We start from the raw sequence: 13639 nt of genomic DNA, 5'->3' as shown, positions 1-13639 counted from the left end.
ATGGAACTTAGGCTAAAATGATGATAATATGATAGAAACATAGATAACTAGATAACTTTTAGCAGTGATAGCACAGGAACTCCCAGGGTCTAGCAAGTGCGTGAAGTATAAACTCAGGAGAACACGTAGGGTTCTGACTTGGACAGCTAGGTGGATGATGATACCATCTCCTCATACAAGTGAGCCTGAGAAGAAGTTGGCCAGCAGTGGGTGACAAAGACTTTTGATAGAATTCCTATAATCCTTTCACTTGGGATGTAGAACGTGAAGGCATAAGTATAGTTGTGCCCTACTTAAAATTAGACAAGCCTTAAAAAGTGACAAGTTGTGAGAAATTAAACATATTTTGTGCCTATAGCTTCAATTTCAAAGTTTATGGCCTGATCTGAAACAAAGTAAGTTCCAGTGTAAGAAATATAAAAGTGCAAAGATTAAAAGCAATCATAAATTTTATTTGACATTTGCTAAAGCACGTTCTAATTTCAATAATCAGAGTTAATTTTTGTCTGACTAGGCTCAGTTCTTGCCTTCTTTTAGTTACTCAAAAGCTAAATTAGAATCAATTCAATCATTTAGATTAATATTTATTATAATAGCACGGCACTGACTGGGACAGTTGGTCAACATGTATTAATATGGCTGACAAAGAAACTAAGAGCTCTAAAATGCCCTGATATTTGTGGCAAAGAGAAATAAGAGAGGGATCGGGCCTGCCACAGAGCTCCCAGGACACAGAGAGCTTTCAGCCATCAGAATGTCAGGAAATAGGTGGCTGGTCCTTAAAATTTAAGTTTGATGTTTTACCTCTTTTTAACTTGAAACTCAAAGAAGTTCAGCAAACACTTGCCAGACTCCGTGGCTTGTCCTGGATGATAACGAGTTCTAAGAGAATTCATTGGTAATCACAGGATGTTTTTACCTGTAAGCAGTGCATTGTTACCAGCTGGGAAGGACCTCAGGGGACACGGCTTAATGGTGGCAGATGTTCAGATTTCCTCAGTCTGTCAAAGGCAGCCATGGATCATTCCAGAAACAAAACTCCTCTTTTAATTTATAAATTAATTCACATATTTAATTCATAAATTTAATGTATAAATGTCTCCTGGTTTTCATAGTGAAGCATGACCTCATATTATTCTATGTATATTAAAAGATCCAAGGCTTTGACTTTGAATCTAGCTCTAATATAGAGTCCCTGAGTGTGAACACTCATCTGTAGTCCCAGGACTGAGGACACGTAGACTGATGCTAAGGTTCAGTATCAAATGAGGGAAAGGAAAGGGGTGAATTTCTAGAATAGTTCTTGATTGTAGTATGAACTATTCATTTTCCTTTTTAAACAACAATGCAGAAAATGAGCATTGTCATTACATTAAAATACTGAGCACTCACTCTACTTTCCTAAATGGAATGTCTAGGAACCTAGACTACCTCAACAGAAACTGCAGCCTGTCTGCAGTGCTCTCCCTAATGAATCATAACCCCGAATGGGAAGGATTTCACAAGATGATATTGCCATTACTTTGCTTCTTAGAAACTTTTAAGTTCTTGGATTGTTTTTAAAAATTACATTCAACATACAAATATCGAAAGTCTAAAAATATCTGAGAGACACAGCAACATCTCTAATGACTGAATTAATGGTAGAACTGAACACCTAGGTTATAATGCCTCCGTCAGCCAACGTTTCTACTCAGAACCACAGAGTAGAGGAATCAAGTCAGTTCCTCCAAAAATCCTTTGGGAGGAAGGGAAATTACATTGGCTTATGAAAATTGTCATTGCATCTACAAGAAATGCCTAGGCATATAGTCACATCAATGATGGAATGATACCTTGAAAACAATAACTATACCTGTGATATCTTGGAAAGTTCAAACATCAAGCAGAATTATTTCTTTTTGTAATGGGTACATTAGCAGTATTTAAAACATTTTGCATATGAGTGCAATTTGTGCATCTATGCTATTATTTATTTTAGCATTGATTCTTAGGAGAAAGCTATTGTTCTTTTTCTCAAACTGTGGCATGTTAAAGGATGAAAGAAGTCCCATGACTTATTTGTTCTATAACATTAAGTTAGTACAATGAGTCCATGCTATATAAGAAAAAATTTAAGAGGACTGTGATGGTTTGTATATCCTTGGCCCGGGGAATGGCACTATTTGAAGGTGTGGCTCTTTAGGGATAGGTTTGGCCTTATTGGAGTAAGTGTGTCACTGTGTGTGTGGGCTTTAAGACCCTTATCATAGCTGCCTGGAAACCAGTATTCTGATAGCAGCCTTCAGATGACTTCAGTATAACTCTTAGCTCCTCCTGCACCATACCTGCCTGGATGCTGCCATGTTCCTGCCTTGGTGATAATGGACTGAACCTCTGAACCTGCAAGCTGGCCCCAATTAAATGTTGTTCTTATAAGAGTTGCCTTGGTCATGGTGTCTGTTCACAATACTAAAACCCTAACTAAGACAAGGACTTATGGAGAAGACACAAAAATTACCACTGAGCAAAGTACATTAATGGATAAATATTTGCAATGATAAATATCTAGTGCAATCATGAAGCCCAAAACAAAGAGATGATTTGTCAGACAGATAATGTTAATGTTTTATAGAGAAGTGTTTCTACACAGTTGAATAGTGTTCTAAAGAGATGGTGGTGAAAGACTTGTGTATTAGCTGAATCTATGTCATTAAGGTCAAGGAACATGTGTCTGACAAATTCCATTCTATCTACAAGAAAACTGTTTTAGCTACTTTAGTAAAGAATAATTTCACTTAGAATGGCAGATCAGATACTTACATATATGACTAGAGACATTTTATGACAATTTTGCCCATCACTGATAACTAAGTAATCTACAAATCATTTATAATAACCAGTGTAACATAGCTAGTTGCTAGATAGTTTAGGAAATAATTATCAAAAAATCTGAAATTTTCACTAAAGACATTTTCATTTTCAAAATGCTTTTCACATATAGTTGGCTGAATGCAGAGAACGAGTCCACAGATATCGAAAGGTGGCTACATTAATAAATACAATGTTCAATCAAGGGAAAGAGAAAGTTCTGCTTCATAGAAGAATGACAGGAAATACAGAAATAAAAACGTAGTCAGACAATCCTGATCTGGCAACCCTCACAACGATGACAGGTTCAAGTTGGAAGCACCACTGGATCCAACCCTTGGTGGAGGGGACGATTATGATGAGTATGATATTCACATGACTAAAGTACCACTGTCCAAAAGCAGCAAATGACAAAATACACATTATAAACACATCATAACAAAGAGTAAAGAAGCAGATGGGCTCAAGGTTATTAAATGGAGATTGCTTTAATCACTGCAATTTTTATAAACTTGAAACCACTTGAAAAGAAAGAATATACAAATATCTCTTATTTCATATCACTTTGGTGCTTATAGTTCTAGCTGATGAATGGATTTGCTGAATCTGTTATTTGTTGTTCTTCTACTCTGCTATTCAGGGTAATGATAACCCCTTTTCTTGGTTCCTGAAACTTAGTGCTTCCTTCTACAACAAGTTCTGCTGAAGATGTTAATCTGAATCTTCTGAGAAGTTCATTCCTGTCTCTCTATTGAGTTCTCTCAAAGCTGATAATTTCCTACTATTTTCCAAGGTATCAACCACAATATAGGGCTGTGTCAGTTGTTCAAAAGACTTCTGAACTAACTATCCACACTGTACTTATTTGCTCTTATGCTATAAATCTGCACTTTTTTTTTGAATTGGCTGTATGCTAAGCATGATTCAGGGGTTCTGAGATACACTTGCTGCCCAAGCCTAAGGACCCAGATTCTATTACTGGAACTACATAAAGCTGATGAGAAAGATCCAGTACATAATTACCCACTGACACCTACATACTGCTGCATGTATAGCCACAAAGATATGCCCCCTCTCTCTCACACACACAGGCATGTCATATTAATGAGTAAATCTTATATATAAATTTCTCAAATATCTCAGCAAAATTAAGTTTCTTATTTACCTTCATTATACAACCAAATATACAATTACAAAGATCACAGATAAGATTGTGAAATACTGAAAATGGAAAAATATTTCCACATTTTACCAATAGTATTCAAATATTAAACCTCAAACATAATATCACACACTATAAAGAAATCAATGACAGATGTAGATGCTAAAGTAGATGCATTCATAATTCAACAATATCATTTTATTTCAGTATAATGTACTGCTTGCATTGAACATCAGTTTTCTCTTCTATAACATAGGAACATCAACAGTAGTCAAATCAAGGAGTTATTGATGAGTAAACATACAATAGAATTGGTAAGGCAGCTAAGCTAACATATGGCAAACATTCAGAATACATTATTGATGTAATTAACTACAAGCATAAATAAATGGTCTATCCAATATATCTATAAGATGACTTGATTTTATTAAAAACATAAAAAATTCATATTTGTATATTTATACTAATATATTTATTATACTATGTATATATACTATACTATATTATAATACTATATATTATATTGTAAATAAATAAGATATTTATTATACTAATATACACTAACATATTATCATACTATGCATATATTATATAATATATTTTACTAATATATTTATCTTTTATACATTTTTATATTTCATATAGAAGTGGATTGTTTGTACATATATTTCAGAAAGAGAATAAAGATACAAGCATACATGGAAGAGATTAAAAAAAAACATTGTAAAGACCATGAACTAGTACTTGGTTATAGATATCAAAGAATAAAGATGCCCTTTGATTCTTACATTTTGCTATATATCTTCAGGTTTTGGCCCATGAATAAAAGTTACCTTTAAAAATATTACTATGACTAATGAAGTTGAGCATTTTTTAAGATGCTTCTCCGCCATCCGAAGTTCTTCAGGTGAGAATTCTTTGTTTAACTCTGTACCCCATTTTTTAATAGGGTTGTTCGGTTTTCTGGAGTCTAACTTCTTGAGTTCTTTATATATATTGGATATTAGCCCTCTATCTGATGTAGGATTGGTGAAGATCTTTTCCCAATTTGTTGGTTGCCGATCTGTCCTCTTGATGGTGTCCTTTGCCTTACAGAAACTCTGTAACCTTATGAGGTCCTATTTGTCAATTCTTGCTCTTAGAGCATACGCTATTGGTGTTCTGTTCAGAAACTTTCTCCCTGTACCGATGTCCTCAAGGGTCTTCCCCAGTTTCTTTTCTATTAGCTTCAGAGTGTCTGGCTTTATGTGGAGGTCCTTGATCCATTTGGATTTGAGCTTAGTACAAGGAGACAAGGATGGATCAATTCGCATTCTTCTGCATGCTGACCTCCAGTTGAACCAGCACCATTTGTTGAAAAGGCTATCTTTTTTCCATTGGATGTTTTCAGCCTCTTTGTCGAGGATCAAGTGGCCATAGGTGTGTGGGTTCATTTCTGGATCTTCAATCCTGTTCCATTGATCCTCCTGCCTGTCACTGTACCAATACCATGCAGTTTTTAACACTATTGCTCTGTAGTATTGCTTGAGGTCAGAGATACTGATTCCCCCAGATTTTCTTTTGTTGCTGAGAATAGTTTTAGCTATCCTGGGTTTTTTGTTGTTCCAGATGAATTTGATAATTGCTCTTTCTAACTCTGTGAAGAATTGAGTTGGGATTTTGATGGGTATTGCATTGAATCTGTATAGTGCTTTAGGCAAAATGGCCATTTTAACTATATTGATTCTACCGATCCATGAGCATGGGAGGTTTTCCCATTTTTTGAGGTCTTCTTCCATTTCCTTCTTCAGAGTCTTGAAGTTCTTGTCATACAGATCTTTCACATGTTTGGTAAGAGTCACCCCAAGATACTTTATACTGTTTGTGGCTATTGTGAAGGGGGTCATTTCCCTAATTTCTTTCTCAGCCTGCTTATCCTTTGAGTATAGGAAGGCCACTGATTTGCTTGAGTTGATTTTATAACCTGCCACTTTGCTGAAGTTGTTTATCAGCTGTAGGAGCTCTCTAGTGGAGTTTTTTGGGTCACGTTTGTAGACTATCATGTCGTCTGCAAATAATGATAGTTTGACTTCCTCCTTTCCAATTTGTATCCCTTTGACCTCCTTATGTTGTCGAATTGCCCGAGCTAGTACCTCAAGTACAATATTGAAAAGATAAGGAGAAAGGGGGCAGCCTTGTCTGGTCCCTGATTTCAGTGGGATTGCTTCAAGTTTCTCTCCATTTAGTTTGATGCTGGCTACCGGTTTGCTTCATCTTACACCAGTCAGAATGGCTAAGATTAAAAATTCAGGAGACAGCAGGTGTTGGAGAGGGTGCGGAGAAAGAGGAACACTCCTCCACTGCTGGTGGGGTTGCAAATTGGTACAACCACTCTGGAAAGCAGTCTGGCGGTTCCTCCGAAAACTGGGCACCTCACTTCCAGAAGATCCTGCTATACCACTCCTGGGCATATACCCAGAGGATTCCCCACCATGTAATAAGGATACATGCTCTACTATGTTCATAGCAGCCCTATTTATAATTGCCAGATGCTGGAAAGAACCCCGGTATCTCTCAACAGAAGAGTGGATGCAAAAAATGTGGTATATCTACACAATGGAGTACTATTCAGCCATTAGAAACAATGAATTCATGAAATTCTTAGGCAAATGGATGGAGCTAGAGAACATCATACTAAGTGAGGTAACCCAGACTCAAAAGGTGAATCATGGTATGCACTCACTAATAAGTGGTTATTAACCTTGAAAACTGGAATACCCAAAACATAATCCACACATCAAATGAGATACAAGAAGAAAGCAGGAGTGGTCCCTGGTTCTGGAAAGACTCAGTGAAACAGTATTTGGCAAAACCAGAACGGGGAACTGGGAAGGGGTGGGAGGGAGGACAGGGGAAGAGAAGGGGGCTTACGGGACTTTCGGGGAGTGGGGGGGGGCTAGAAAAGGGGAAATCATTTGAAATGTAAATAAATTATATCGAATAAAAAAATAACAATAAAAAAAAGAAAAAAAATATTACTATGAAATACTATTACTAAAATGTAATTCACCATAGGGAAGCACTAAGGGTGTGTGTCCACAATTTTTTGTTTACATTATTTAAGACAATTTGAACAGGATTTTTAAAGCCCACTCTTTATTTAACCTGCTTGGTCTTTTTATCAGCATTAAGTATGAAGCACAAAGGAAAGCCATTACCCTCTGTAAGCTCCACTCTGGTTGCCCACCAGTGCCATCATGTCCTATTCTGATCTTGTATATCTCTCCAACGCCTCTTAGTGCAACCTGGATGAAATACAAAGTCAAGAAATTACTAAGACATTTTAAAACAGGCATATCACAATATTCTTGTTATTTTTCAGACTGAATGCACTTTTTTTTCTGTTCTTTTTTTTTAATTCGATATATTTTTATTTACATTTCAAATTATTTCCCCTTTTCTGGCCCCCAACTCCCCGAAAGTCACATAAGCCCCTTTCCCTCCCCCTGTTCTCCCACCCAACCCTTCCCACTTCCCTGTTCTGGTTTTGCCTTATACTGCTACACTGAGTCTTTCCAGAACCAGGGGCCACTCCTCCGTTCTTCTTGTACCTCATTTGATGTGTGGATTATGTCTTGGGTATTCCAGTTTTCCAGGCTAATATCCACTTATTAGTGAGTGCATATCATGATTGATCTTTTGAGACTGGGTTACCTCACTTAGTATGATGTTCTCCAGCTCCATCCATTTGCCTAAGAATGTCATGAATTCGTTGATTCTAATGGCTGAATAGTACTCCATTGTGTATATATACCACATTTTTTTGCATCCATTCTTCTGTTGAGGAATACCTGGGTTCTTTCCAGCTTCTGGCTATTATAAATAGGGCTGCTATGAACATACTGGAGCATATATCCTTATTACATGCTGGGGAATCCTCTGGGTATATGCTCAGGAGTGGTATAGCAGGATCTTTCAGAAGTGACGTGCCCAGTTTTCTGAGGAACCACCAGACTGCTTTCCAGAGTGGTTGTACCAATTTGCAACCCCACCAGCAGTGGAGGAGTGTTCCTCTTTATCCACATCCTCACCAACACCTGCTGTCTCCTGAGCTTTTAATTTTAACCTGAATGCACTTTTTAATGGTTGTGCCACTCTTAGAAGGCCTTGTAGTAGAAACTCCTCTCAGATGTTTGTCCATGAAACTCACAGACACAAAATGAGAAGGAAATATCTTCTAATTTGACTGAATATATGTAAAAGGAAGTCAGAGGAAGGAATGGAATAAAGAGCCTGCTATGCTCTCTGAATACTACACATTTCTCAGAAGAACCAACTCTTCTACATGCCAGTGACAAAAAGAAGGGCTTTAATTTTAAAAAGACAAAAGTAATTTTCACCAAATAAAATCAAACTTGTGAGTCCAAAACTTCCTTCTACTTTGAAATTCCCCTTTGACTCCTCCACTAAAATGTGGATGTCATAGTTCAAGGAAGAGAAGCAGTCCTCTGCACAAATATAGGCATTTGGTTAGCATTTGGTTAGTCTTAATTTTGGAGAACTGGCTTTGGAATTCCTATGAGCTCAGTGGAAATGCTTGTAGTTATTTTAATTGAGCAAATTGCAGCATACATCTCTAGCCCATTTTTTTTGTATATTGAATGGACATTTTCTTATGGATTCCATTGCATTGAAGAGAGATCATAGTCAAGGCAACTCTTATAAAGGCAAACATTTAATTGTGGGCTGGCTCACAGTTTCAGAGGTTTAGTCCATTATTATCATGGTGGCAAGCACAGCAGTGTAAGGCAGACATGGTGCTAGAGAAGTTGCTGAGAACTCTACATCTTCATCAAAAGGAAGCCAGGAGGAGACTACAGTTCCATGATAGGCAGAACTTGCAAATGGGAAACCTCAAAGCCCATTCCACAGTGACATACTTCCTTCAGCAAAGCCACACCAACTCCAACAAGGTCACAAATCCTTGTCACTCCCCACGGGTCAAGCACTCAAACAAACAAGTCTATAGGGGCCAAACATATTCAAACCAACACATTCCACTCCCTGGCCCAAATAGGCTTGTAGCCATAATATAATGTAAAATGCATTTAGTTTAACTTAAAAAACCCCAGTCTATCACAGTCTCAACAATATTTAAAAGTCTAAAGTTTAAAAACTCTTCTGAGATTCATGCAATCTCTCAACGTAATCCTCTATAAAATCAAAATCAAAAAGTAGATCCCATACTTCCAATATATATTACCCTTCAAAAAAGGAGAGAAGGGAGAGTAGTGGGGAGATACTGGGCAAAAAAAAAAAACCCACTAAGCTGGGAAAACTCAAAACTCTGCATCTTCATGTCTACTTTCACAATACTCTTCAAATCTTAAACTCATTTCAGTTTTTTTGACAGCAACATACATCTTTCTCTTGGGCTTTTCCCACCCCCCTGTTAGCAGCGTTCCATGGCAGGTATCCCATGGCTCTGGCATCTCCAGCATCTTTGGGGTCTTCAAAGCAATCCAGACTTCACAGATTCACATAATGGCCTCTCTGGGCCTCCATGTAGGGTCACCCCTGGTATATTTCTAGCCTCAGAAGCTTTTCTAAGTCTCAGAAAAAAATTATATCCTTGATTCTAAAGCCAGAAGCACTTGGCAAAAGTTGCCAGGTTCTGCTGCTTCGTGAGACTAAAACATGGCCTCCTTGATTAATTATGTCTTCTCCAGTTGTCTGGTTTCAATGGTTTCATTCACTACCTAAGTTTGGCTCTTCTGGAATTTACTCTTTAGACTAACCTTGAACTCAGAGATCTACATGCCTCTTGAGTACTGGTATTAAAGTTCCATACCACCATGCCAGGACCTCCTTTTCATTATAGATCTTTATAATCATAGCCACTATACTTCAGGAAAACTTCAGACAAAGGCAGAAAGCAGCCACATTCTTCACCAAATATAACAAGAACGAACGATCTCTAGACAATATACTAAAAGTCTGTTTCTCTGAAACCTCTTGAACTAGATTCACACAGCTCAAATCACCCTTCACACTACTGTCTTCCATGTTTCTAATAGTATGGCTCATTAAGCCCCACTTAAAGCATTCCACTGCTTTTCTAATCCACAATCCCCAAATCCATATCCCTCTAAACAAGAGCATAATCAGGTCTATCACAGCAATACCCCACTCCTGGTACCAATTTCTGTCTCTTAGTTAGAGTTTACATTGCTGTAAAGAGGCACCATAACCATGGCAACCCACATTTAACTGGACCTGTATTCCAGTTTCAGATGTTTAATCTATTATCATCATGGCAGTAAGCATGGCATTGTTCAGGCAGACATGGTGCAGGAGAAGGAGCTGAGAGTTCTACATCTTAATGCAAAGGAAGCCAGGAGAAGCCTGAAATTCCATGCTGGACAGAGCTTGGGCATAGATAGGATACCTCAAACCCTGCCCCCACAATGGCATACTTCCTCCAACAAAGCCACACCTACTCTAACAATACTTCCTAATACTGCCACTTCCTATGCATCAAGTATTTAAGTACATGAGTCTATGGGGAGCAAACCACCACAGACATAATACTTTTAATACAAAAATCTAGATGTCATGCAAGGTCACAGATAGGAAAAAAAAACAGTGGGACAGTCTCCATCTGGGGAAAATGTATAACATGGAGAAGAATCTCTCGAAGGCAGATGTTTCTAGATTAATAAAGAAGGGTCATCCTTCTGAGCCTCACATAGGGGGAAGGCTTTGCCAACTTCCACACATCTATGGTTTTGATCCTTGACCCAGTTGGATCATGTCAGTACCCACTTAGGATCTTACAGTCATAACTTCCTCGGCTCCCCACAATGCACGATTTCTTCCCATGGCCCAGCAATCTACAGAAAGGAAGGCTCTTGAAGGACTCCACTTTATAGGATGAACACACTCCTATGAGTAATTTCCTTAAGCATACAGGACCTTGTTCTCTTTTCTCTTGCCCTCTTGTTCTCTTGAGCTCTTCCCTTCCCCGCTTCCTGCCCCAGGCCCTTCCCCCTCTCTCCATGTGCTCATGGCCAGCCTCTTCTCTCTCTCTCTCTCTCTCTCTCTCTCTCTCTCTCTCTCTCTCTCTCTCTCTCTCTCTCTCTCTCTCTGCCTTTCTCTGCCTCTACTACTCTCTTGACTCCCCTCCCCAAGCCCTAAATAAACTCTATTCTATACTATGAAAAAATGGAGTACAGGAAATATTCCCACAGATTAAAGAATGGAGATGAACTAACTAATCTTAATTTAGTATTGCCAACTACCAAAAGGCACTGGAACAAGTTCCTCATTATCCCCAGCCTAGGCCTTCTTAAACTTTAGTATACAGAAAACATTATCTGTGATTCTTACTAAAACTTAGATTCTGAGCCAGTGGGTATGGAAAGGGACCTGATATTCTGTAGGCCTCATTGGCTCCTGGTGTTAGCTATGCTAATATGTTAGAGTCTATACATCTGCAGAGCCCAAGAGTCCTTGTAGACACAGCCTCCATCACCGGGAAATGAATAAGCAATTCACCCAAAGTAAAGGAACTATTAATATGTTCATTTAATCTTAATTTCATGTTCGTGACACCAGGGCCTCTGTTCTTTCAATTTACAGTTAGGTTGATACAAAAGGAATTATGTTTGCAGATTGTGAACCTTTAGTTATTATAACCAAACCAAAATACATCTTAATTAATCAAACTAGGAACTATTATATACTGTTAATGATAATAAATAATTTTGTTTATTCCTGTATCATAAAATGTGTGTTTTGTGGAAGATTTTCTCTGCAAAAAGCCATGGATTTGAAGAGGTTTTAATTTGTTGGCAGAAATCAGGGTAATACAGTGGATGAGGCAGAACTTTCTAGCCCAATATCTTCATCCTCTGAAGAAAATGATTGTGCCACATTCAGTGAGGGATTGTGTGGCATCATAGGGAAGAACTTAGTCCATTCCATTGGAACAGCACTACTGAGGCTGCTGCAGTCATGGTGCATCCCATATGCTTGCTCAGCATATTTCTGAGACATGGTTTTACTCGGATTGAGGAAACTGTAATACCTCAGTCCTGCTGTAGATGACCCAACTGACTATGACTGTTTTTATGCAAATTGGGCACGGGGAAAAAAAAAGCTTGAGAACTTTTTGTATGAAATCTACTTTTTGTCACTTGTGACAGTCTTATCAGGAAATTATTCCTCAGTGAATAGAATTTAGAGAGAATAACAGTTCAAAACTGACATTTTTTAATCCGTTCATGGGCACCTATTGAGTCTTTTTAACCTTTTCAGTTTGCTTCATGTAGTCATCTCTGAGTTCTTTGGCTACTTCTCCAATAGTTGTAAGAGTATCCAGTTTGAAAAGTGCCGTCACTTGGTAATTGTGAATGCCTGCTCATGGGACACTGGTTCCTGATAATGAAGTTTCTAATTCACTTTTTTAAACCTACTTAAATGACCCCCTGTTGCACTGCACATTCTCCAGCAGCTCCTGAGTCAAATATGTTGTGATGTAGCCAGGTCCTCTGTTGCTTTATGACCCATTTTAAACTCAAATATGAATAGAGCTTTAATTTGCTCTTTCTATAACATTATTTCCATAGTATAAAATAAATGTAAAACAAACAGGAAGCCATTAGCCAAAATCATAAAGAGTAGAAAACATATTAAAATGATATATAACTTAACTATATTTAAGAAGGTATCCTAGTAACACAGCAAATTTCAACATTGCAAAACTGCTACAATTACTTTTTCACTGACCTATACATTTACTGTGTAGTAAATGAGATTCTTTCTTAACACATTCTTTCTATCATACATCATCCCAGAATTTATAAAAAATAGAAGTCATTGCCTCCTTTCTACACATAAAGAGAATACTCTTATGGAGAAGTTAAATAACATATTCAAGGTCACACAGTTGTCATACAGGAACCTAGCATCAATTGAGTTCACCTGGCTTATATTCTGGTGTCAGAACCAAGACTAGTAACAGTGACTGTACTTTAGAAGCACGTAGAGAGCTTTTAAAAATCTGTTTTCAGGTCAGGCAGTAGTGGCACACACCTTTAATCCCAGCCCTTGAGAGGCAGAGGCAGGCAGATTTCTGAATTTGAGGCCAGCCTGTCTACAGAGTGAGTTCCAGGACAGCCGGAGCTACACAGAGAAACCCTGTCTCAAAAAAAAAAAAAAAAACCCAAAAAAGCAAACAAAAAAAAAATCTGTTTTCAGGCTGCGCCCAAACAAAATGGATGGGCTCTCTGGAAGTGCAGGCAGTTGTCACTGGTTTTTAAAGCTCTCCACGTATTCCAATGTACAATCATGAGCCTCAAAGATTCAACCGCAGAGAAATTTTTTTCTGAAAACACTGAGAGAATTTATCAACACATCAGTACATATGGCATGTGAAATATTATCGGGAACATCATGCTTCTGTGGATGACATGGGGTTTTAATTCTAACATGCATTGGGAATTATGAACTATCATTTTTAACAAACCATTCAAAACACGTTAGAGGGAGTTACCACCGTGTGCCATATCAAAGTGCCCCTCCATCACTGTGGACAACTATATTTCATCAGTAAAACTTCATTAATAAGCATAAAGTTAGATCTAT

The 13639-nt window shown here is 37.9% G+C and overlaps 1 protein-coding gene across 1 annotated transcript in view; it reads right to left on the bottom strand.

Moving 5' to 3' along the window:
* Rp1 (RP1 axonemal microtubule associated) overlaps positions 1-13639 on the bottom strand; it is a 187044-nt gene that overhangs the window by 30163 nt on the left and 143242 nt on the right. Inside the window, exon 18 of the mRNA XM_052175416.1 lies at positions 7210-7296. Within this exon, the coding sequence (XP_052031376.1) occupies positions 7210-7296 (87 nt within the window). The remainder of the gene's footprint in view (positions 1-7209; positions 7297-13639) is intronic.

The sequence above is a fragment of the Apodemus sylvaticus genome, chromosome 3 (genome assembly GCF_947179515.1).
Source record: "Apodemus sylvaticus chromosome 3, mApoSyl1.1, whole genome shotgun sequence".
NCBI lineage: Eukaryota > Metazoa > Chordata > Mammalia > Rodentia > Muridae > Apodemus > Apodemus sylvaticus.
The sequence above is the reverse complement of the archived record's forward strand: the minus strand, read 5'-3'. Positions and strand labels throughout refer to the sequence as shown.